This window comes from Monodelphis domestica, chromosome 7 (assembly GCF_027887165.1).
Source record: "Monodelphis domestica isolate mMonDom1 chromosome 7, mMonDom1.pri, whole genome shotgun sequence".
NCBI classification, from domain to species: domain Eukaryota; kingdom Metazoa; phylum Chordata; class Mammalia; order Didelphimorphia; family Didelphidae; genus Monodelphis; species Monodelphis domestica.
The window spans coordinates 13,208,030-13,233,508 of NC_077233.1; the positions used below are offsets into that span (position 1 = coordinate 13,208,030).

The 25,479-nt window shown below is 40.2% G+C and overlaps 1 protein-coding gene and 1 pseudogene across 1 annotated transcript in view; both read left to right on the forward strand.

Annotated features, from left to right (window-relative positions):
* The first annotated feature begins 2,238 nt into the window (after positions 1-2,238).
* Positions 2,239-10,614, forward strand: LOC130455387 (sodium channel protein type 11 subunit alpha-like; annotated as a pseudogene).
* Positions 10,615-10,697: 83 nt separating this feature from the next.
* SCN11A (sodium voltage-gated channel alpha subunit 11) overlaps positions 10,698-25,479 on the forward strand; it is a 130,893-nt gene continuing 116,111 nt past the window's right edge. Inside the window, exons 1-6 of the mRNA XM_056804223.1 lie at positions 10,698-10,807; positions 15,764-15,892; positions 17,050-17,144; positions 22,029-22,196; positions 22,941-22,994; positions 23,673-23,742. Coding sequence (XP_056660201.1) covers positions 10,728-10,807; positions 15,764-15,892; positions 17,050-17,144; positions 22,029-22,196; positions 22,941-22,994; positions 23,673-23,742 — 596 coding nt within the window. The 5' untranslated portion in view covers positions 10,698-10,727. The remainder of the gene's footprint in view (positions 10,808-15,763; positions 15,893-17,049; positions 17,145-22,028; positions 22,197-22,940; positions 22,995-23,672; positions 23,743-25,479) is intronic.

Consider the following 25,479-nt stretch of genomic DNA (forward strand, 5'->3'; position numbering starts at 1 on the left):
GATTCTAACAGCCACCATATCTGTTCAGACTCTCATCACCTAGTGATGACTATTGGCATGATGACACTGTTGGTGTCTTATCTTTGCATCAAGTCTCTCCGAATTCCAGCTCAGTTCCCATACAGGGACAAAAACTGTCTAAAGTGCAGGTTTGCCCAAGTTCATGTCCCTAGTGAAGTCCTCCAGTGGCTCCTGACTTTTGTCTAAGATCTAATACAAACATTAGTTTAGCATTTCAAACTCTGCCCAGAAGTTAGGCCCAAGCTGCCTTTCCAGGCTTATTAAGTACTACTCACCCTCATGCATACTATGGTACAGCAAAGATGTCCTTTTGTCTTTTTCTCCTATGTAATTGCCCACATTTCCTCTCCCTGACTTTGCAAAGGGTCACCCTCCTCTTGACCTGGAGTTCACTAACTCCTCACCTCTGCATCCAAGGATCTCTCATTTCCTTCAAGGCTTAGGTCAGGCACCATCTTTCCTATATCAACATTCCTCAGCATCCCCGGCTACTAATGTCTTCTGTAACCGCGAAAATGTAGGTTTCAAGTCTATGAATTGACAAAACTGTAAAGATAATTTTTAGTGTCTTGATTTAAATAAAAAATAAGTGGTTGCCATGGGAAAAAATTCCCAAATATGAAAATACCCAAGTCATCTGGGTTTTATGGAGATTTTAATTAATACAAATGAAGGAATTAAGGAAAGGGAGAGAGAGAGAATAAGAGAAAATAATATGAAGAGAAAATAATATGAACCTTAGTCAGTCTTTTATCACTCACCACAAGATTTGTCCCAAGCAAAACTCCAGTCCTTCACTGAAATCCTCAACTCCTGAACTGAGTTCAGAGACCCAGCTCCTCCAACTAACTCCAAACTCCCACTAAAAAACTCCACCTCGAGCTCCTTCCTTTTAAAGAAAATTTTCTCTTGTGTCACCTCCCCTAAAATTTCACATCTACCAATCATAGTAGATGTTTTCCCCAGGACTGACCATTCTTAGTTCACATCTTCTTTTGTTATCACCTTCTCTGATTAGATTATATCTTCTTAATATTTCACATCTCTTTGCTAAGCTTGCCCTTTGTAAGCTGCTTGACCTTTTTGTGATTAATTTAACCTTTATAGGTACTTAGTACCCTTTTGTATTAGATCTAAAAATAGACCACCTAGCTTAAGGAAGGGTTTTTGCTTCACTATAAGTATGAGTTGGGGACTTTTCATTGTTCAGTAAGGAGTTTGCAACTTTATCTTCCCCTAAAGCAATGTTTGAGCATGGGTGGAATAATTTTAAAATTCCCAATACATTCCTGATCAAGTACCTCCATTTGTTACAATAGGGAAATAGCTTAACCAAATCTTCTAAGGTATAGTCTGAGCAGTTTTTAAGATTCACACTTCCTCCTAAAATTATTCTGTCTTTTTTATGTATACATATATGTTCATATGGTTTTTTTCCATTAGAATGTAACTCCTTGAGGGGAAGCTTGGTGACTCAGTAGATTAAAAACCAGGCCTAGAGACAAGAAATCTTGAGTTCAAATTTGACCTCAGACACTTAACTGTGTGACTCTGGACAAGTCACTTAACCCCCATTGCTAGCTTTTACTCCTCTTCTGCCTTGGAACTAATACACAGTATTGATTCTAAGATAGAAAGTAAGGATTAAAAAAAAAGAATGCAACCCCTGTAAGGGTTAAAATAGGGGTTTTGACAAAATAAGAGAGCAGCTTTTAGTAATTTAAGCTTTAATGAGAATATAGTAGAGTTGTAAATTAATATTATCTCTTTAAGTCAGAGAAGAGAAAACTTCTAGTAGCTTTTAACAATGAACGATTCAGTTCAATGAAAATAGAGATAGTAAAGAATACAGTAAAATGAATATAGTAAAGGAGAGAAACATAGGAAAGAGGTAGAGAAAGAAAGTTTCTTAATATCTATTCTAGTGATCCCCAAACTGCCTATATCTACCTATAACTGCCCTTAGAGAAAGTCCAGCTGATCACCCTTCAGCTCAGCTTACCAGGTAGAATCAATCTATATCTATAGCTATAGCTAGCTCCCAACCACCAACTAATCACTAACCCACACCACCAGCAACCAACCCCCCACTGACCAACTCACACCCAGCAGCCAACTTCCCCACAATAGCCAACCCTGTCAGCAACTGACTCCTTTTATAACCTTTTCCTACCTCACTTCCTGTCTCTATGATTCCTCCTTCCTGTTTCTATGGTTTCTACTTCCTGACACAGTGGGCTGGTTAATCCCTACACATCTGTGGTAAGAGGACCTCCAGATCCCCAGTTAAATGAAAGAAATTTCACTGCTAGATATGGAGGACTAGGTGCCTTTGGACTTATATTCCCAGAGTCTGGTGCTTGTTGATTCAAACATACTGCACTATTTACTAGATCCACCACCAGTATGTTTATTCTCCAGAGATTTAGCAGCATGGTCTTCTTCTGTTTTTAACTAGTTGGTACCTAAGAATTGTTTTCATTTGTGCTTTCTGATTCTGTAACAATTTGAAATTTTTTTCAGGTGGCCACTGATATTATATTTCCTTTTGAGACTTGCTTATTCATTGGTTAATCAATAAGACAGTTATTAGGTCCTTAACATGTCCCAGGCAGCTAGGTGGTATAGTCAATAGAGCACCGAGCCCATCTTACTGAGTTCAAATCTGGCCTCAGATATTTACTAGCTGTGTGACCCTGGGCAAGTCCCTTAATCTTGTTTGCCTCAACTTCCTCATCTATCCTGTGAGATAGAGAAGGAAATGGTAAACCATTCCAGTATCTTTGCCAAGAAAACCCAAAACGAGGTCATGAACAGTGAGACACAATTGAAAAATGACTGAACAACAAGTGGCCAGTGTTTGTGCTTGGTGCTGGTGATAAAAAGACATAAACGAAGCAAACCCTGACATTAAAGAATTTATACTCCATAGAGGGAGGCAGTATGCGTGACTCTAAGTATGTATTAAACATAAAATAAATACAAAGGGGTGTGTGTGTGTGTGTGTGTGCACGGGGTCACAAGTAGCTGGGGAATGAGGAAAGGCTTTATGGGAGAGATGGCATTAGAGCTGGGCTTGGATGGGGACCAGGGTTCTAGGGGGCTGAATTTTGCACAGTTAGTCACATATGCCTGATGGTCACTGACCTGACCTCTCATCAGAGGCTCCTTTGACCCCACTGTAGAGTAGAGGACATAAAGGAGAGTAATCTAAGGCTAGAAAGGTAGGTTAGAGTCAGACTGTGAAGGGCTTCCTCTACATGCCAACCAGAGGACTTTGTATTTCATCTTGGAGGTCATTGTGAATTGGCACGGCTTATCTGATAGGGAAGTGACAAAGTTAGATCTGGCTTTGGGAAAATCCCTTTGGCCTCAGTGGGGAGAGACTGAAGCAGGGAGGTGGATCAGGAGACTCTTCGATTAATTGATAATAAACATTTGGGATGTGTTTACCAAGCTCTGTGGTAGGCACTGAGTATGTAAAGACAAAACCAAGCCTGCCCACATAGAGCTCACTTATCACGCAGGAGAGTCCTTGAGTTCACATGGAGATACATTCAAAATATTCATATTCAAGTACTTTGTGATAAGGGGGCTCTAATAGCTGGGGCTGGGATGAGGAGGGTGGCTTCAGGAAAGGTTCCATTCATGTAGATGGCAGCCATCGAGCTGAATCTTGAAGGAGACTAGGATTTAGAGATGGAAATGAAGAGGGGGTGCCTTTGAGGGCCATGTGAGTGGCTAGTAGGACTGATATTGCAGAGGCAGAATCATTGGACTTGGCCATGGATTAGAGAAGGGCAATGAGGGAGAGTAAGAAGTGGAGGATGATTCTAGAGTGGCTAAACTCAGTTACTAGAAGGATTATGGTACCCTCAACTGGATATGTCCATTCAGCATCAGATGATGAGAGACTGGAACTCAAACAAGAGACTAGAACTTTTGAATGCGTTGAGCATTTATCAACAGATTATATAATAACTCTTTTCATAAGTTTATATCAGTTCTTTATAGATTTTGGACATAAGATTTTCAACAGAAATAATACAAAATTCCTTTCCCAATATTCCCAAAATTCCTTCCTTCCTTCCTTCCTTCCTTCCTTCCTTCCTTCCTTCCTTCCTTCCTTCCTTCCTTCCTTCCTTCCTTCTTCCTTCCTTTCTTTCTTCTTTCTTTCTTTCTTCTTCTTTCTTTCTTTCTTCTTTCTTTCTTTCTTTCTTTCTTCTTTCTTTCTTTCTTCTTCTTTCTTTCTTTCTTTCTTCTTTCTTTCTTTCTTTCTCTTCTTTCTTTCTTTCTCTCTTCTCTCTTTCTTTCTTTCTCTTCTCTTCTCTCTTTCTCTTTCCTTTCTTTCTCTCTTCTTTCTTTCTCTCTTTCTTCTTCTTTCTTCTTTCTTTCTTTTCTCTTTCTTCTTTTCTTTCTTTCTTTCCTTTCTTTCTTTCTTTCTTTTTTTCTTTCTTTTTTTTTTCTTTTCTTTTTTTTCTCTTTCTTTCTCTTTCTTCTCTCTTCTTCTCTTCTCCTTTCTCTTCTCTCCTTTTCCTTCTTTCCTTCTTTCTTTCTTTCCTTCTTTCTTTCTTTCCTTTCTTTCTTTCTTTCTTCTTTCTTTCTTTCTTTTCTTTCTTTCTTTTCTTTCTTTCTTTCTTTCTTTCTTTCTTTCTTTCTTTCTTTCTTTCTTTCTTTCTTTCTTTCTTTCTTCTTTCTTTTCTTTCTTTCTTTCTTTCTTTCTTTCTTTCTTTCTTTCTTTCTTTCCTTCCTTTCTTCTCTTCCTTTCTTTCTTCCTTCCTTCCTTCCTTCCTTCCTTCCTTCCTTCCTTCCTTCCTTCCTTCCTTCCTTCCTTCCTTCCTTCCTTCCTTCCTTCCTTCCTTCCTCCTTCCTTCCTTCCTTCTCCTTCCTTTTCTCTCTCTCTGTCTGTCTCTCTGTCTCTGTCTCTGTCTCTCTCCTATTGCATGTTGAGGAAAGATGCTGTTTTATTTTTCCTTTGAGTTTTTAGCACATCATTTTTCTTTACCACTAGGTTGAAGCTAGAAGTAAAGATGGCCTGCCCTGTGATCTTCCCAGATGCTCGTAATTTTCACCTCTTCACTCCTGATTCACTGGCTATGATTGAGAAACTGATTCAAGCAGAAAAATCAAAGAAGAAGACCCCTAACCCAGCAGTTTTAGAAGCTCCTCTTAGGCCTCAGCTTGACCTGAAAGTATCCAGGAAGTTGCCCAAGATTTATGGAGACATTCCTCCTGAGGTTGTGGGACAGCCCTCTGGAAGACCTTGATCCTTTCTATTTTAATCACAAGGTATGTATGCCTAGGGAGGGAGTTAGGGGTAACTGAGTTGGGGCAAAGCGTCCCAACTGTGCTTTTATGTCTATGGAATCATTGGCCTTGGTGTTCTCACCTTTGCCATCCCAAATACTTTTCGTAGTTCTGGACTCTGCCCTCTCTTTTCAGGGTATTTCTTGAGGCAGAAATGTGGGCTAGTAAATAGGGGGTCAGAGGAGAATAGAGAAGCAAAAATGCCACTGGTTTCAGTGAAAAGAAAATTGGATTATGTGCCATAAGACTGGGGCTCTCAGTTCTGGCTTCAGGTCTTTTTTCTTCTAAGGTCAAAAAACTAATTAAAGATGAGAAAAAGAGTAAAAAATCCCAGTGGAACCATTAATGAAATAAAAACAAAAAGATAAAAGATGGCAATGAATCAGTTCCTGTCTCCTTTTTTAAAAAATGGTGATGATAATACCTGTCCGGTCTCTCTCCTGGTTTTATTCAATTAGTTAATCAGAAAGTATTTGTTAGGTTTTTACTATATGCCAGACACTGGGGACACAAAGAAAAATGGAAAACATTCTAATGGGGGCATCAGCATGTTCATAATATACAAAGAAGATGAACACAGACTATCTGGGAATTAACATTGGCAAGGATGTAGTGAGCACCTGGGTGGGGGACGAGGAGCGAGAAAGGTCTGAAGAAATGATCATTTGAGTTGAAACTTGAAAGATTTTCATAGGCAGAGGGAAGAAGAGAGAGTATTTCAGGAAGAGGATGGCTAGTCTGGAGACACAGAAGATGGAGTGAAGTGTATGACAGAGAAAAGTGTATTGCAAATGTAAAATGCTATTATAGAAATGTAAACTATTTTCAACCACTGAGATCTTTAAAATTCTATTTTATTTTTATTTTCAGCTTAAATTTCTAACCCACCCCACTCATTGAGAAGGCAAGAAATGCAATAGTCATTATACATGGAAAGGCATGCAGATCATATTTCTGTATTAGCCATATTTAAAAGAAAACAAGAAAAAGAAAGAGAAAAATATGCTTCAATTTCCATTCATTAGTTCTCTATCTGGAGATGGAGAGCATCCTTTACCACAAGTTCTTTGGAATTGTGGCATATCCTTGTATTGCTCAGTCACTGAATCCTTCATAATTGATTATCTTCCCAATATTGCTGCTACTGTGTAAATTGTTCACCGGGTTCTGCTCATTTCACTTTGTATCAGTTCATAGAAGTATTTCTCAGTTTTGGCCATTTATCTTTTGGAGAATAGTAATTGAGAAATAAGACCTTTATCAGAGAAACTACACGTGTTCACCACTGCCTCCACTTTTCTGCTTTTCTTCTAATGTTGGCTGCATTGGTTTTATTTGTGCAAAAAATGTTTAAATTTTGTGTAATCCAAAGGAATAGTTTTTTAAGGAAAACGGGTTTCTTTTTGGACATATTGAGTTATTGAAGGAGGTATTATTATTAATCATAATACTAAGATAACATCCTCACCTTTTTGAGTGTAGAAATGAGTGGTTACCAAAAGTCTTTAGGTTAGACTGAAAAGGGACATGTTTTCCCAGCAAGATTTAGGATTTGGTGCAAGTCGTTGAGGGAAAGCTTAGAGTTGTTTCCCTTAAAACCTTCAAGAACAGAACAGACAAATGGACAGTTCTAGAATAAACCTCTTGGAAATTGGAACTGGAACATGCAGCCTATTGAGATTTTTTTTTTTTTTTGCTGCTAGGATTCAAAGCTTGGTTATCTTTCATATGAAAACTGCTGTTTCCCTGGATTCACATTTTTACGTTGGGTAGTCAAACTACACCCAGTCTTGGTTACCATATTTTTTATATATTTTCTTATTTTTCCATGGTTACATGATTTATGTTCTTTTCCTCTCCTCTTCCCACACACTCCCATAGCCAACAAGCTATTCCACTGGGTTTTACATCTATCATTGATCAAGACTTAATTCCATATTATTAAAGTTTACAATAGAGTGATCATTTAGAGTCTACATCTGTTGTATTCTTACTGTCTGGTTCTAAGCAGGTTTTTGATGCTTCCCTTTATTTTCTTTATTCCTTCATCTTGAAATATAATCCCTGTTGTTTGTGTCTTACAGACATTCATGGTGTTGAACAAAAAGAGGACAATCTATCGCTTCAGTGCCAAGTCAGCCTTATTCGTTCTTGGGCCTTTTAATCCAATCAGGAGGCTGGCCATTGCCATCTCAGTCCATTCATATCCTTTTATTAAGCTTCTTTCTCTCCTTCCCTCCATTACTAGTCAGACAGGATCCCAGATGGGCTGGGTGGGTGGCCATGTGCTATCAATAGGAATTCCGTAGCATTGGGTAATTGAGAATTCAAGAGCAAAGCATGAATTTTCAGAGTCAAGGAAGTGATATATATGACTGTAAGCAACATTATAGAGACTGAAGTCAGTAGGTTCCATAACAATACCTCTGTGGCAATATCCAGGGATGCCTTCAAAGAGATCTCAAAACAGCTTTCAAAGACAGTGGGCATTAGCTTCACCAGTGTTGACCAGAACTCTCATCCATGCCTTCTTGCTGTAATGACAACAGAAGAGTCTATTAGTGTATTGATTTATTAATTAAAGAAAAAAACCCTTACCTTCTGCTTAGAATTTATACAAGTATTGGTTCCAAGGTGGAAGAGAGGTAAGGGACTAGGCAATTGGGGTTCAAGTGACTTGCCCAGGGTCACAGAGCTGGGAAGTGTCTGAGGCCAGATTTGAACCCAGGACCTTTCATCTCTAGACCTAGATCTCTATTCACTGAGCCATCTAGCTGCTCTGGTTTAGTACTTTTTAAAAGTTATATTGGACAAAATAGGAGGAATCAAAGAGAGATTAAGACCCTTGCCTGGGGTGAGACAATAATAATGGTTATCACAGAGAAGCCAGATTTATCCAGATTTATTATTATTGTTTCTGTTTTCCCTACCAAAGGGAATAATATTTATATTGGAAAGAACATGATCATCATCACCATCATCATTGTCACCATGATCCTAGCTAGCTAGCCTGTAGGTAGCTATGTATGTGCTAGCTCAGTTTGGTCTTTCCAACAACTCTCTGAGGGAGGCCATATTGTTATTCCAATTTTACAGAAAACATATGAGTAATAAGTTGAATGTCCAGAAGAGAAGACAAAGTTTAATGAAGCACTTAGTTAGCCTGGATGAACTCCAAGTCACCAGATCCCAACGACCTCTATGGGATTTGGGCACTGAAAGAATTCAAGATGGACTTACCGAGCTATCATTGGTGACTTCTGAAAGACAGAGCCAAATGGTAGTTGTAGTGCAGGTTTGCAGAAGGGCAAGTATTTCTTATTTTCAAAAAAAATGCAAGAGAATGGTCAAAGTTTACAGAGTTTTAAAAGCAATGGATGGGGACTATCTAGCAAAGAAGGCGATGACCAGAAAGATTCTATATGGCTTCACCAAAAATAAATAATGGCTGACGATTTTTCTTATATTGACCCGTTAGTGAACCAGTTCAATCTGTACCATCCTTTTTCTAATGAATCTCAAGCCTCCCTTTTCTTCCATTGATTATGTCCTATCAAGTCTTGGTCTCACTTCCACCACCCACCACCTTCTCTCCTACACACACATTGCTGAACAAAAGCCCTCTTCCTTTCCGAACCTTCCTATGATGGTTGAGGGAATGACCACCCTCCCAGTCTCCCCTGCTCACAACCTGGCTGTCAATCTCTTCCCTATCTGTCTCTCTCCATAGCTGGTCTGCCAAAGTGTTTTGATTTTCCCTTTGTAAATATCTCTCAAATATACCTCCTTCTTTCCTGACACTGCCTTCACTATTGTGCAGACCCTCATCATCTCCTACTTAGACCATTGCAATAGTTGTTGGGGAGAGGGCCTGCCTGCCTCAAGTCTCTCCCACTCTAGTCCATCCTCTATTATTCCTCCAAGGGGATTTTCCTAAAGTAAACATTTGGTCATGTCACCATCCTCCTCAATAAATTGATGTGGCTCCCCATCATTTCCAGGATCAAATACAACATCTTTTCTTTAGCATTCAAAGACCTTTTTAACCTGCCTACCCCACTAGCCTTATTATACCTTACTTCCTGCCACATACTCTTCAATCTATTGACACTGGACTTCCATCTGTCCTATGAACAAGACCCTCCATTTTTTGCCTTTGGGTATTTTCTCGAAGCAGTTCTCCCATGCTTAGAATGCTCTGCCTCCCCATCTCTGCCTCCTGGCTGCCCTCAAATCATGACTAAAATTCCATCCCCCCAAAACAAACAGAAACTCCAAATTCCAAGCCCCCAATCCCTCTTAATTCTACTGCTTTCTTTCTTTTAATTATTTTCTTTTCATTCTGTATATACATTGTTGTTATTAGCTTTCTATATCCCCTATTAGACTGTAAGGTCTTTGAGGGCAGATTTTTTTTTTTTGTATCTCCAGCACTTAGCACAGTGCCTGGCAAATAGTCAACACCTAATAAATGCTTATTGATTGACTGACTAATGGTATACAGAAGTTAATAAGACTGCCAGACCATGGAACATAGAATCTCTTCTACCTAGGTGGTGCAATTGATAGAGCACTGGACCCAGAATTAAGAAGACCCAAGTTTAAATCCAGCTTCAGACACTTAACTTACTAGCTATATGATACTTGGCAAGTCATTTAACTTCTGTTAAATAAAAATAATTGGAAATATTTATAAAGTGTCTAGTATAAAGAAGGTGTTTAATAAATGCTTGTTTTCCTTCCTTCCTTCCTTCCTTCCTTCCTTCCTTCCTTCCTTCCTTCCTTCCTTCCTTCCTTCCTTCCTTCCTTCCTTCCTTCCTTCCTTCCTTCCTTCCTTCCTTCCTTCCTTCCTTCCTTCCTTCCTTCCTTCCTCCCTTCCTTCCTCCCTTCCTTCCTCCCTTCCTTCCTCCCTCCCTTCCTTCCTTCCTTCCTTCCTTCCTTCCTTCCTTCCTTCCTTCCTTCCTTCCTTCCTTCCTTCCTTCCTTCCTTCCTTCCTTCCTTCCTTCCTTCCTTCCTTCCTTCCTTCCTTCCTTCCTTCCTTCCTTCTGTGTGTATGTGTACATAAACCTTGGCACTCATCTCTTTCTTTTTATGCTGATTGCAGGTGAGAAATGATCCCCCCCTCCCCACCAGATTGAGAGTGGGAGAGTCTGAACCCTCTCTCCAAGGACAAAAAGTATTGGGAACAGGGGTTTACAGTAGCACTGCCAACTCAGGCAGTCTGAGTTGCCCTTCTTGGCACAAGTTTTGCCTTACACCTACAAAGGAACTGCAGGGAGAACTCGGATGGATCTAGAGGAGCAAGAACTGAAGGGAGCTGGGTTGGCTCCATTCCCATTTCATTGTTCTTTATGAGTTTTCTCATGTTTTCCTTAATTGTGTCTTTCACATTATTCAGTATGTTCATCATATGCACTGTTATTGTCAACTGTGTGTTCATGGCTTTTCTAAAAGATGCGAAACTAAATGAATACCTTGAGTAAGTGTCTCCCCTTAGTTCTGTTCCTTCAGACAGTTATCTTTGGTTTCTTCTAGTTTCCTTTCCTTAGTTTCCCAAGAAAGGGCTAAGAAATCAGAAATTCTTTTTCTCTAGGACGACTTTGGAAGGGATTATCTAGTTAATAGAGACTGGGTAACAAGTGTGACCACAGATGCTTTAAATCTCCTAAAACAACTTAGATGAAGTGAACAGTCTGCAGAAAAAGGTCAAGATTTGTTGAACTGTTTCTTTAAAAAATAAGGACTTTGAGGAAAACAATGGTTTTAAACATCTGTTGGACAATTGGTTGTGTGCAGGCCATTGTACAGATTAAATGAAAAGATAAAGTTTAGATAAAATATAGAGAGATGTTTGACACACACCCTTTTTGCCCTTCTGGACCACAGCAGTCAGAGACCTCACAGAATGAGGCATCGGGTGAGAATCATCTCTTTGCCTTTGACTGTTGCCTTTGACTGTCCCTCATCTCTGAAATGTATTCCTTTTCATCTTCTCCTCTTCGATTCCCTTGTTTCTTTCATTGAAACTTAGCTCAGATGCATTTTCTCTGTGAAGCCTTTACTGATCCACCCAGCTACTAGTTCATTCCCTCCTCTTAGCATGTTGGATCAGTGTTCTTTTAACCATGGAAATACTTATATATGCACATTATGCCTTCCCCATTAGAGTAGAAATCCTTGAACTAAAGGAATTTCCCTTTTGTCTTTGTAGCCCCAACACCTAGCATCTTAAGCATATTAAACAGATAAGAAGTGCTTTTATTTGATTGATGGGAAAACTGAGGACCCCAGTTATATAATTTGTTTAAGATCACACATGTGGCAAGTTGTGGAGCTAGAATTCAAACCTGTCTTCTTTGAACACTGAATTTGTTTTTTTTTTTTGCAATTTGCAATTTTTCTTTTGAGGATCTTGTTTCATATCCTTTGTCTGTTTATCTATTGGGGAATAGCTATAGTCATCTATGTATATAATATTTGTATATATATGCATATATGTCTAATATGTAACTACAAGGCAGTCAGGTGGTGCTATAGTAGAGTGCTGGGCATGGGGTCAGGAAGGCTCATCTACCTGAGTTCAAATCTGACCTCAGATACTTACTAGCTGTGTGACCCTGGGCAAGTCATTTTACCCTCTTTGCCTCAGATAGTAGAGTGGTTTGCCATTTCCATCTCCAGTGGGATCTAATACCCAGATATTTTATGTATTTTGTACCCTTTCTATTATTGCATCTCGTGTTTTATTATATTAAAAAGATATTGATTTTTGAAGATTTATTCTGTAGTCTACAACTTTGCTCAAGCTCTTAAATGTCTCAATTGGTATCTTTGCTGATTCCCTAAGATTTTCCAAGCATGCCATTCCACTGTCAGTGGAGATAGTTGTTATGTCTTTAATGTTTTTCTCTTGCCTTCTCTTTTCTTTTTGTACTCTTTGGTAGTCAAGTCAATTCTCCTTTTCTTTCCTCCCCCTTCAAACCATTACTATTCATTAGTTTTAAATTTAATTTAAAATTTTAAAATGCTTATATTCTGCCTTAGTATCAATTTTAAGACAGAAGAGCTACAAGGGCTAGGCAATCAGAGTTAAGTGACTTACCCAGGGTCACATAGTTAGGAAGTATCTGAGGTCAAATTTGAACCCATATCCTTCTGACTCCTGGCCTAGTGCTCTATCCATTGTGCTACCTAGATACTCCCATTCGTTTTTCAAATTTCATTTTTTCTACCTTTCCAAAAAGGATTTCTCTCACTCTCTTCATTATCTAGCCTATCTTTCTGTGTCCTCTATATACTCATTCTTTGATTCATTACCCACCCCCTCTCCTGTATTCCTGTATTCTCTTCTCTAGATTCTATATTCCTCATACAATCAAAACTTCCAAGGTACCCATTCTAGGTTCTCCTCCTTAGACATTTACCCCCACTGCCTTGTACGGTTTACCCCACCGATTTCCTTTTTCTATTGTGCCTCACCCTTAGAACAATGCCAATTATTGCAGATGTCAGAGAGGACACTGTCCCATGAGAGGGCCAATTATTGCAGATGTCAGAGAGGACACTGTCCCATGAGAGGGCCTCCTCCTACCATGTCCCTTATTATGTAGCTCATCTCTGTCCTCTACCTTCCACCATTACCTTTTCCCCCATTTGCCTCAAAATCTTCCGAGTTCATGCTCTTCTCCTATTCTCCAAGGTTCTAGTTACTTCTATGAATTCCAACTTGCTCTCCCCCCAGTCCAGGTAGAGGTAAGCTCCAAATCCCCTAGACCACATTCCATGCCAGGTCTCCATTTCCTTTTACCAACTATGTCTTCACCCATAGGAGCATTCAGTGGTGGGAACACTCTACCACTATCAAAGCAAGACCTCCTTCCTCTCTACCTCTTTTCAAGTCTCCTCTTCTCCACTTCCTCTCTGTTCATTGGGTGACTTGAAGAAAGGCGAAATACAGCTCTCTAGTCTCTTCTTTCTCCCCTATCCTCCAAGGGAGACTTTAATTCCTACCAGGAGGGGAAGTAAGAAGTTAAGATCAGGAGCCGCCACTCTGCTCTCCTCAGAGAGAGGTTGTCCTAGGCTAGAATACTATCTATCTGCTCCCTTTAATATGATTTGTCCAAGAGATATTGTTTTCAAGTTCAAGATAACTTCTAGTCATTGTTTCATTGATGAGGGAAGTTGGATCCCAAGCTTTATATCCAAAGCTTGACTTTGTTCCCACCAAATGCCATTTCTACAATGAATATGCAAAAGACTTAGCCAAGAAACCCATTTACTCAAACCAGTGGTAAAATAGAAGGCAGAGAAAGTATATATAGAAGAATATATACCAGACACACCAGAGTGAAGGAGTTCCCCCATTGGGAATGAGGTAACTCAGCTCAGGAGACATAGAATCCTAGATTTCACCCAACAGAAAATTCCCTCAAGTCTCTAGGGCTGAAGAAATGGAGGAGAGGAACATGATGGAGAGTGCCAGTTCTTCTCCTATTAGCCTCTTCCTAGAATATTGTCCTTTGGCAACCCAAAGTGGGATTGACATCTTCCATCTTCTCTTTGAGCTGGAAGCCAGAAGTGTCCAAAGCATTATGAGCCTCAAAGGAGGTCCTGAAGACTGAGAAGCTTGAAAAAAAAATTCAAAGAAGACCAGGGATGGAAGCTTTCTTCCATTCTTTTTTTTTAAATGATGTGTAATATTTTATTTTTCCAACTATATGTAATAATAATGTTTAACATGTTTTCCAGAATATTTAGATGTAAATTCTCTTCCTCCTGTTCCCTTCCCTGACATGTAAACAATTTCATCTTGTTACATATATGTGATCATGCAAAATGTAGTTCCAATTTGATCATTTATTCCATTCTTGATAGCTCTTCCAGTGCTCCTCATTGAAGTGCCAGCATCCATCTCTACCAATGAGAGAGTTCTACACCAGTAGATTTGGGGACTAGGATTACACTAATTGTTCCTGGCTTTCTGAGTCTCTTGATTTATTCCTTTCTGATGATCATTTCCCTAGGGGCTGAATCTCAAGGCATCTCAGTCTCCTCCCACACTAGGCAATTCACAATACCCCACCCTAGGTCTTTGCCCCAAGCAAGTGGTCCAAGCTGAGTGCTAAGTCTTTTCCCTCAGATTTAGTAAAGGCTTACACAGCAAAGTGTCCCCTTCCTCTCCATCTACACACTGTGTCCTACTCTGCTGTTCTCTCTGGCTCCTCAGGTAGTAAGGACCTGGGTTCAAATTTAACCTCAGACACTTCTTAGCTGTGTGATCCTGGGCAAATCACTTAACCTAATTTTCCTAATTCTTACCCTTCTATCCTAGAGTTATTACTAGAATAGAAAGCAAGGGTTTCTAAAAGAAAGAGATGATAGTCTTTGTCTTCAAGGAGTTACCCTTCTACTTTCATTCCTTGTCATTGTTTTTTCAACTGTGAAGCCAGCCAGGCTTTTGGCTAAAAGGAAGCCCATCAGTGAGCACTGAACCAGGTCCACATCCTTCAGATAAGAACATAGACCTGTAGCAAGCAGCCAAATAGATCTGGTTGAATGAACTGTTTCCTGAAAGATTGAAAGCCTATGCCTGTCGCTGATGATCTGGTCTGACAGCTTCTCATCATTCTAGCAGGAACTTTGTTTAGTACTCATAATGTACATAAGACTATGTGACTAAGGAATAGCTAACCATTACTGTTGAACTAGGGCTCCTTTTTGCTGTTTGTGTGAATTGGTGTGTCTCCCTTGATTCTGCTCACTTGGGGTTGAGAGGACCCTGGAAGGACAAGTATTTGAAAGGCAGTCAAGAGGAAGTGGGGGTATTCTTTTTGATCTCTGCCGATAAAAGTTGGAGCAATGTCTGGAAATTACAAAGGGGTGATTTTAGGTTTTGTATCAGGACAGCTTTCCTGACACTAAGAGCTTCTCAAAATGGTTTGACCTTGGAGGTGATGGCTTCCACCTCGTGAGCCGTCTTCAAGAAAAAACTTGGGTGTGTAGAAGAGATTTCTCTTTTGGGTAAGGCTTAAACCTGAAGACCTTTGGAATTCTTCAATTCTGGGAAGAAGACTCTTGGTTTGTATGCATTAGTGGACAAGAGAGATGAAGGAAACTGGCCTGAAATGGTCACATTATTTTTTGGGTAGCATTAATAAAACTTTGTTTTCCTTTTGATGCAAAATATAGTCAATAACGTTATCATGGAGCCAGGCATTTGAGGGTATTTGTTTCTTCATGCATTGGCCCATTCCCCAGGAATTTCAACCTTCTAGTCTACTCTAGTCTATCATATAGCATTTAATAGGATATGATGACATATTTACATGTAATTTTGTTATTATGGTGTGGCAAAAGTAGGGTTAAGAGATAAACTTTCTTATATTTTCATTTCACTGAAAATGCTCATTTCTGTTCTAAATTCTTAATTCCATAGGTATGTTTTTACTGCCATCTACGTTTTTGAAGCATTGATTAAAATATTAGCAAGAGGACTTGTTCTGGATGAGTTCACTTACCTTCGAGATCCATGGAACTGGTTGGATTCCACTGTGATCATGCTGGCGTAAGCATGCCCAGAAGTAGGAAGGGACCCTTAGGACGACCCCGATCCATCTTCTCCACAGAGCCCTGTCTAAACTGGAGGGAGTTAGGTCAGTCACAATGGGCCTAGAATTGGCCATGGATCTGAAAACATTTATTGTTCTGCACCTGTAAGTCTACACAGGCCAGAAGGTGTAGATGGTAACAGGCTTGCATCCTTAGATTCATTTTTAAGCAACAGAGTTCCTAACTATATTGAGATCAATTTAAATGCTTCTCAGAGATTTTTGAATTGAAATGGAGAATTTCCAGAGTTTGGATAACATTAGTGTAATGGGTTCAGATGAGCTCTTGGTCACTGAGCCCAAAGCAAAAGCCAAGATTTACAAAAGGTTCCTGTATAGATCAGAATCGCATAATCTCAGAGCTATCTTGGGGATCATTTCACAGCCCTTTTACTTTATAGATAAGGAACAGGGGGCCGGTGAACTGACGTGATTGCCCATACACGATATTCATATTCAGATCATAAATAACAGAGTAGACGGTTTGCTCAACCAAATCCAGGACTTTCCCCCAGGACTATCTAATCACAGAAACAGATCATAAGATTTAAGGACTGGAGGAGATTTAGAGACCAATCCATTTAATCTCTTCATTTTATAGACAAAAGCTGATAGAGAATTATGGAAGGATTATAATAAGCCTTAGGAAATTCTCTCTCTCTCTCTCTCTCTCTCTCTCTCTCTCTCTCTCTCTCTCTCTCTCTCTCTCTCTTTCTTTCTCTCTCTCTGTCTCTCTCTCTTTGTCTCTCTGTCTCTCTCTCTGTGTCTCTCTCTGTCTTTGTCTCTCTCTCTCTTTCTCTCTGTGTCTCTCTCTGTCTCTCTGTCTCTGTCTCTCTCTCTCTCTGTCTTTGTCTCTCTGTCTCTCTGTCTCTGTCTCTCTCTGTCTCTGTCTCTGTCTCTCTCTCTCTCTGTCTCTCTGTCTCTCTCTCTCTCTGTCTCTCTCTGTGTCTCTCTCTGTCTCTGTCTCTCTGTCTCTCTCTCTGTCTCTCTCTCTGTCTCTCTCTCTCTCCCCCCCCCCCCCCTTTTCTCTCTCGTGTTTGACTTTGGGAAGCTCTAGGATGCCATCTTCAGGGGGGCTTCTGCTAACGTGTTATCCCTGCTCTTACATTGGCAGATTCCTATCATGCAAGATAGAAAAACTAGACAGCGTGTCAGCCCTTCGCACCTTCCGAGTTCTCAGAGCTTTAAAAGCCATCTCCATCATTTCAGGTCAGTAGCCTCAGCTTGTTCTCCTTAGCTCTTAGATGCATGCCGAGGCCTGGCTGGGTGTCCTCAGTGTTGGTAGGCGGCGGTCCACAGGGCCATCAGCAGCAGCTCTCCCCACTACATCTCGCGGATCCTTTCTCCTGCTGAGATTCACTTATGTTAAACTGCCGTTCCATTGGGTGTGTTGAGATTTGCTAAAACGGTCTCTGTTGGGAGCATTCATTTCTACAATCTTTTATCCAATTCACAATAAGGAGGAAAGAGAACCCATTTAACTGGCTATTTCCATGGGAACAAGGTGAACGTTTTCATGACTGCTGAGAATCTTGGGGATTTTTTAGGATTAAATGAGTCACTATCCTATTCTATCCTACCACAGTGAGGATATATCTTCTCAAACGTGATATAAACACTAGCATATTGTTATTATTAAACCCCATCTTCTCAGTAACAAAATGGGGACTCAAACCCATGCCTGCTGACTTCTATTAGAGGACCATGATGCAGCTAGGCGGCCTAGTGGCTAAATGACTAGACCTGGAGTCCCTTTTAATTTTATTAAAATTATAACTTTGGTGCTTAGATTTTAATAAATATTATTAGAATTAATAAATATTATTAGAATTACTCAGATAGGCAAAAGAAGAGAGAGAGATGAAGATAGAGAAAAGGGCCTAATCTGGCTACCCATGTGGCTTTTCCGGCAGCACCCCAGCACCCAAGTTCCTTGGCAGAACTCAGGAGGGTCCCAAAACTTTCTGTTTAACCTTTTTCATCAGGGTCAAATTCAGGCTCACATACATAGACACACACAGGTAGATATCACTTAATCTCTGCTTGCCTCAATTCCCTTAACTATAAAATGAGGGTAATAATAGCAACTACCTCCCTGGGTTGTAAAGCTTCAACAGGATAATATTTGTAAAGTACTTTGCAAACCTTAAAGCACTGTATGAATGCTGGTTTAAAAAAATCATTTATTATTATTATTATATAATAATACAATAAAATATTACATATTATATCATATATTATGTAATACATATTATCCATAATAGATATGTCATATGTAATATACCATATCATCCATTATATTATATATAGTGATATAATTTAAAAGATAACATTATATTGTTACTTTTCAATCAATCAATAAACATTTATTAAGTATCTACTATATACCAGGCATGGTGCTAAGTGCAGAGTATCCAAAAAGAGGCAAAAGATAGTCCCTGCCCTCAAGGAACTTACAATCTAATAAAAGGAGACAATAGGCAAACAAATATATATAAAGCAAACCATATAGAGAATAAATTATTAGAATTTATTCTATATTTTATATACAGAATTCATTTACGGCTGAAAGGTGCTAGAATTAGGAGGGGGTGGCTGTTGTTATTATTCTGCACTTTTGTATCACTGATTTATAATATCTAGAGAAAGGGCTTCAATGTTACGCACATTCAATAACTACATTTAAGGAAGAAGAAATGTCTATCTAGAAAAAATAACAGTAAATTTCAAATTCAATGATCATTCATAAAAGACTTATTATTTACATGGCACTAAATTAGGAACTGGGGAGTGTAAGATTTAAATTAATGCCCAATAATGCCAAGTCTTAATTTTATAAAGTTTATTAATAATCACTTGAAGTAGAAGGAATAAAACCTAATTATCTAACAAAAATAAGACCACGTGTGTAAATTCTCCTGCCACTCACCTCACACCACCTCCACAAAATGCAATCAGGGCAAGAGAGAGCAAGAGGCGGGGCTACACAAAACTTATATCCTTCCTACGTCAGCACATAGCGTGAGAAGGAAAGTGGGATGCTGGGAATTGAAGTCCTGGGGAGCCAATTCTAATTACACAGGAGTCCACAATCACCATCGGTGGCCCCCACTTTCAAAGCTATTAGGGATAAATATTAGGGATAAATAGGAGTTAATGAGTAAGTACAAGATTTATTCAAAGTGAATGCAGAGTAATTTGGGGAAAAAAAGAACTAACTGTTTGGAGCATCAGATACACCTGGTGTATCAGGTATATCAGGTATACGTGTGTGATCCTGGAGCTGAGCCTCCAAGAGAACCAAGGCAGATGCAAAGGAGGAAAGCTTTCTGGACCATGGCAGTGTGCGAAGGCCCAGAGGAAGGAGTTGGAGTATTCTGCATAGGCAACAGCTAGGGAGCCAATTGAATGGGAATGTAGAGGACCCAATGGGGAATAATGTGAAATCAGTCTGGAAAAGGAGACTGGAGTCAAGTTGTAAAGAGCTTGGCAGGAATTCGTGTGTCCCTTTGAGGCAGTAGGGAGCCAAGGAAGCTTCTGGAGTCATTTATAACCCAATTGGATGGGCGCTTTAGGAATATTAGCTTTTTGACGGAGTGGATGCATTAGAGGAGGGAGACCAGATGGGAGAGGACCAATTCAGAGGCTACTGCAGAGCTAGATGGAAGGTGAGCTAGAGGGAGGCAGCTGTGCGAGTGGAGAAAAGAGAATGGAGATGAGGAGTGGATGAATGGAAAAGCACTTCAGGACTTGCTATGTGTTAAGTGCTTCATAATGATGCTGGAGATATAGATACTAGAGTGAGACATTCCCCACTCTGGAGGAGCTTACAGACAGGAGCAGGCAGTGGTGGCCTGGGAGGGGTCTTTAGTTTGCAAATCGCTGGGATGATGAATAGAGCCATAAGAAAGCAGACTGACACAATTTCCAGTGGCAAGGATGAACTTGATCCTGGGTACAAAGTCAGCAGCTTCCAGGCTGGGGAAGATTGCATGTCTGGTATCACAAAAAGATGGCTGGGGTATAAAGGGATGTATGGCTTGAGCCGTATGAGGCACCCACCATTCAGGAGAGCATGGGTTCCAGAGAGGTAGTTTCAGAGCTAAAAGATAATATGGAGATAGAATTGGTAAGACTTAGAAACTAAATCGGGAGGGGACAGCTAGGGGGTGCAGTGGACTAAGAGCCAGGCCTAGGCAGGGGGTCCTGGGTTCAAATGTGACCTCAGATGTTTCCTAGTTGGGTGACCCTGGACAAATCCCTTAACCCCTATTGCCTAGCCCTTACCACTATTCTGCCTTGGAACCAACACACACTTTTGATTCTAAGATGGAAAATAAGGATTAAAAAAATCATGCGTAGGCTACGGGGGGTGGGAGGGAGGAAAAGAAAATGATCTTTGTCTTTAATGAAAAATGCATGGAAATGATCAAATAAAATACTATAAAATTAAAAAAAAAAGATAGAGCCTTCATGTATGCATATCCACTAATGACAGAAGAGCATGAAAAACGATCTGACCAAGAAGATTAAGAAGGAATAGTCATGAGGGCAGCTGAGAGCCAAGCCCAGAGATGGGAGGTCCTGGGTTTAAATCTGGCCTCAGACACTTCCTGACTGTGTGACCCTGGGCAAGTCACTTAACCCCCACTGCCTAGCCCTTACCACTCTTCTGCCTTGGAACCAATACTTAATATTTATTCTAAGATGGAAGGTGAATCTTTTTTTTTTTTCCAAAGAAGGAACAACCTTACAAAAAGGAGTGCCATGAAAACGTAGGGAAGATAGGCTCTGAGTAGCAAGCATCAAATGCTGCAGAATGGGTGAGAATGAGAAAAATTCATTAGATTTAGTAATTCAGTTTATTGGCAATCTGTAGGAGAGAAATTTCAGTTGAGTTATGGGATTGGAAGCTGTATTTCTTCTCTATTACTCCCAGCCTTCTAGTGCAGACCCTCGTCACCTCACACCTAGATCAAGGCAATGGCTGCTGGGGGTTCTGACTGCCTCAAGTCTCTCCACTCCATCCTCCATTCAGCCTAATGTGGTTTTCCTAAAATTTAGTTCGATCATGTCACTCAATAAACTTCCATACCTCTAGGATCACATACCGAATGCTCTGTTTGGCTTTCAAAGCACTTCTTAAGAAGCCCACTCCTACCCCTTCCCACCATACCCTTTCCTCCCGTGTATTTAATGTGCCACTGTTGGTGTAAAGGCTACGTGCATTCACCTGGAAACAGGATCCTGGAAACCATGTTGTCTGAGGACAAATTGAAGGACTTGGGAATGTTTCTTTAATGGATGATGCGTGCTCTCCCCTTTCTTCTGAATAGAAGTCAGCTAGATCTGCTCTGCCTTTGGACATGTTGCTTCCCTTATATCTGACTCAGTTTCTAATGGCCCAATGAGCCCCTACCCTTCTCTGGTTCTGCAAATTTGTAGCCATGTGTTCCTTGGCTGTGAATTATGTCCATGTCCCCATCTACATGCCGAGTGGGCCTGCTTAATGTTACAAATTGTCCCATTCTCTCTCTCTCTCTCTCTCTCTCTCTCTCTCTCTCTCTCTCTCTCTCTCTCTCTCTCTCTCTCTCTCTCCAATAAAAATACTTGGGGCAGTTAGATGGCTCAGTGGATTGAGAGCAAGACTTAGTGATTCTGGGATCAAATTGAGCCTCAGATATTTCCTAGCTGTGTTACCCTGGGCAAGTCATTTAAACCCCATTGCCTAGCCTTTATCACTCTTCTGCAGATATAAATTATCAATTCTAAAAAAGAAGGTAAGGGTTTAACAAAATTCTTACCTTCTCTATTAGAATGGATACCAAGTATTGGTTCCAAGGCAGAAGAGTGGCAAGGGCTAGGCAATTGGGATTAAGTGACTTACCCAGGGTCATACAATCAGGAAGTGTCTGATGCTAGAATGGAACCTAGGACCTTCCATCGCCAGGCCTTGGAAACATCTCTTCTTGTGGAAATGTGTTACACATTTTTGAAATCTTTCTCAGTGTGCCAGGTATTGTACCAAGACTTGGGGTGGGGAAGTTAGAGAAATCATGAAGCACCACCTCATGATTTAGCTTCTCTGTCTAGGTTTGAAAGTCATTGTTGGGGCCCTTCTGCGCTCAGTGAAGAAACTGGTGGATGTGATGATTCTGACCATCTTTTGTTTGAGCATTTTTGCTCTGGTGGCTCAGCAGCTCTTCATGGGAAGTCTCAGGTACAGATGTATCATGAAGACCTGTTTGAACCACGAATATGGTAAGTGCTTTTCCTATGTCAGTCAATAGATTTTTATTAAGTGCCTACGATATACCAGGTGCTGTCCTATGTGCTGAAGCTACAAAAAAAGTTCAAAGAGACTCCCTGCAACAACTATGTGTGAGCACATGGTAAGATGGAAATATTGAAAAGAGGAAAGGCACTAGAATTAAGGATTGGGAAAGATCCCCTATAGAAGGTGGGAATTTATCTGGAACTTTTAATTATCTGGTTTTACTTATATTGTCCAGTTGGTTTAGGGTTCTTGTGTAACAAGTTTATTGGTGAATTTCCAGACAGAAGTGTTTTGTGTAGATGTATGCATATGGGTATATGCCTGTGTGTGCACTGGCCAATGAGTGGAAGACTTACACAAAAATAGAATTCCCAGGCTGTGCCCATGGAGGATGATCAGCTAGGAAGATTGGCCATTTGTATTGTCACTTATTTCATGACTTGTCTTCCTTGTTGCTCTTTCTCTCTCACACCTCTGATGAATCTCCCATGGAGCTCCTTCAGGGCATCCTGACTGGGTCATGAAAGTCAGGGTGGACTGGGCACTCCTCTGGCTTTTTTCATCAGCCCTTCAACAGAAGCTTTCTTTGTATTGTACCTCCCTTCCCCACCCCGACCCCTCCATAGACTATTCTAATCCCTGACCTCAATCTCCTTCGAATACTTGACTGTTAAGTCCTAGATCAGTTTTTGCTTGTATTCTATTACATGTATTTCTTTCTTTTCTAGACTTGAAGCAACCTGACAACTGTACATTTAAACAGGATGATGATGACTTTATAGGTACAGAAACAGAGACTCATGCTCAGTTGATCTTTCTTATGGTTTTTATTGATAATTTTCTAGCCAAGTGAATGGCCAAAGGACACAGGATTCATATGCCCAACTGACCCATTATTGCCTGAATATTAGAGAAGCAGTCCATGTAGTAGCTTTACTGGAGCTTTAAAGACCATTTCTGGCCAGGGAACGTTTGAGTCCGTGGGGTTTTATTCTGAGACTGATGAATAGAGTTGGTCCCTTTTCCAAATATACCCATCTAGAATCAACAGCCACAGCCACTTCTCAATAAACCAATCATGAGGAGGCTATATGAGGGGTCATACAGGGGAGACAGGTTGCATTTAGTGGTCACCCCTGCCATTCTAGTAGTTTCTGTTTACAAATCCTCCTCTTCCTCTCCTCTGAGGGAAGGGCTTTGGTCTAACTGTACCCCCTCAACATCCTCAGACCCGAGGCAGGTATCTGGATTCACAGATGGGTTTGACAACTATGCCATCCACTGTATACGTCTCTCTCCTCCCTCCAAACTTCCTTTCAACTCATCCACTTTTTATGAGCACTTTCATTCCTTACCTTGTCTTCAACACTTTGAAATCAGAGCACACTTGGGGGCTCACATTATCCTCAGACAATTAATTCTGTGATTTCTATATTTCGCCATGCCCTTCCCCTTTACAGAACGCTGCTCTGAAAAGAAAAGTGAAGGCTCATCTGAAGCAAGATTATGTGGCACCTGGATGGGTAACAGGTAAGTCAGCTCTGCAGTCCGTGGGAATTCTGGGGTGGCTTGGTTGTCTTTTCCAAGCAGACTTTTTTTTGTCCCCATCTAAATAGTGTGATGATCACTGAGTGCTGCTTCTTGATACTATATATGGCAGAAAGGAGGAGTGACAAAAAGCATTAGACTGTATCTGTTAGTGGCTTGGGTTCAGTTGTCCACAATGAAGCCTTCTTTGCCCCATAATTGTTTGTTCTCTCTCTCTCTCTCTCTCTCTCTCTCTCTCTCTCTCTCTCTCTCTCTCTCTGTCTCCCCCTCCCCTTTAAATAATCAGGAGTTATATGTTATACTTATCTTTAAGCATCTCATAATAGAATGGAAGCTCTTTTTGAGTAGGGTCTGCTCTGTTTTTGTCCTTGTAGTTCCATCACTTCACACTTAGTTGGTGCTTGGTCAGTGTTTATTAAATGGAATTAATACTCTTCCTGGCACATCATTCTATGAATCAATATCTTCATCTGTTAATCTGTTGTTGTTCAGTCATTTCAGTCAAGTTTGACTCTTTATAACCCCATTTGGGGTTTTCTTGGCAAAGATACTGGAGGGGATGCCATTTCCTTTTCCAACTAATTTTATAGAAGAGAAAACGGAGACAAAGAGGGTTAAATGACTTGCCCAGAGTCAACAGCTAGTAAATGTCTGAGGCTGAATTTGAACTCAGGTCTGCCTGATGCCAAGCCCTGCATTCTTTTTGCTGTGCAGCCCAGCTGCCCAGTCTGTTAATCTAAGTGGTGCTTATTTTCTGAGTTCAAAATTATTTTGAAGACATAAATTATAGCATTCTTTATTGACACTGGGCTTCCATTCTTAAAAGAAACACTTGAAACTTGATTACACTTTGAATTAATAGAGGGAATATTCAAATATTCTGGAGATACTGAAATACATTGGTTACATTATGCCCATTTTTGTGACATCTTTGAGTACGTAACAGCAGGGGAGCTCTGATCCACTCAGATCTATGACCTTTGATGTTTAATTTAATCTTCTCTTCAGCCCATTCAGATATTTGGGTATTTGAGTTATTTGCTCTCTCAGTGACTTCATCAACATCTGTGGGTTTAATTATCTCCATGTTGTTGCATTTCACATCTACACTCCCAGCTCTGGCCAGCTCTTAGGTTGCATCACTATCTGCCTCCTAGATCTTGAGCCAGAATCCCAAGTTTTCTTCAAGGCTCCATTCATGAGACTTCCTATAGGAGGTCTTTCCTGTTTTCCCCAGCTGCTGGAGCCTTTCTCCCCAAGTTACCTTTTATGTGTATTTTATGTATGTCTATATATACACATATAATGCACATATGAATAAATAAAGCATTTATTAAATGCTTTTTATGTATACAACCATGATCTAAGCATTAAAGATATAAATAGAAAAGTCCAACAGTCCCTGCGCCCCTGGAGTTCACCCTCTAAATGGGCAGATAACACATTAGAGGAAGTTTCAACTGTGGGTCAGATGGAAAGGTCTGAAAGTCCTCAGGGAGAGGTGAAGAATGTAGATATTAATGCTTCTTTTTTTAATGTCATCTTCACTGATATCAAACTATTTGGCAAGATCAAGGACTTGGTAATAACTTTCTTCTTTAAACCCAAATCTTCTATCTTAGAATCAATATTGTGTATCAATTCTAAGGCAGAAGAGCATTAAGGGTTAGACAATTAGGCTTAAGTGACTTGCCCAAAGTCACATAGCCAGGAAGTGTC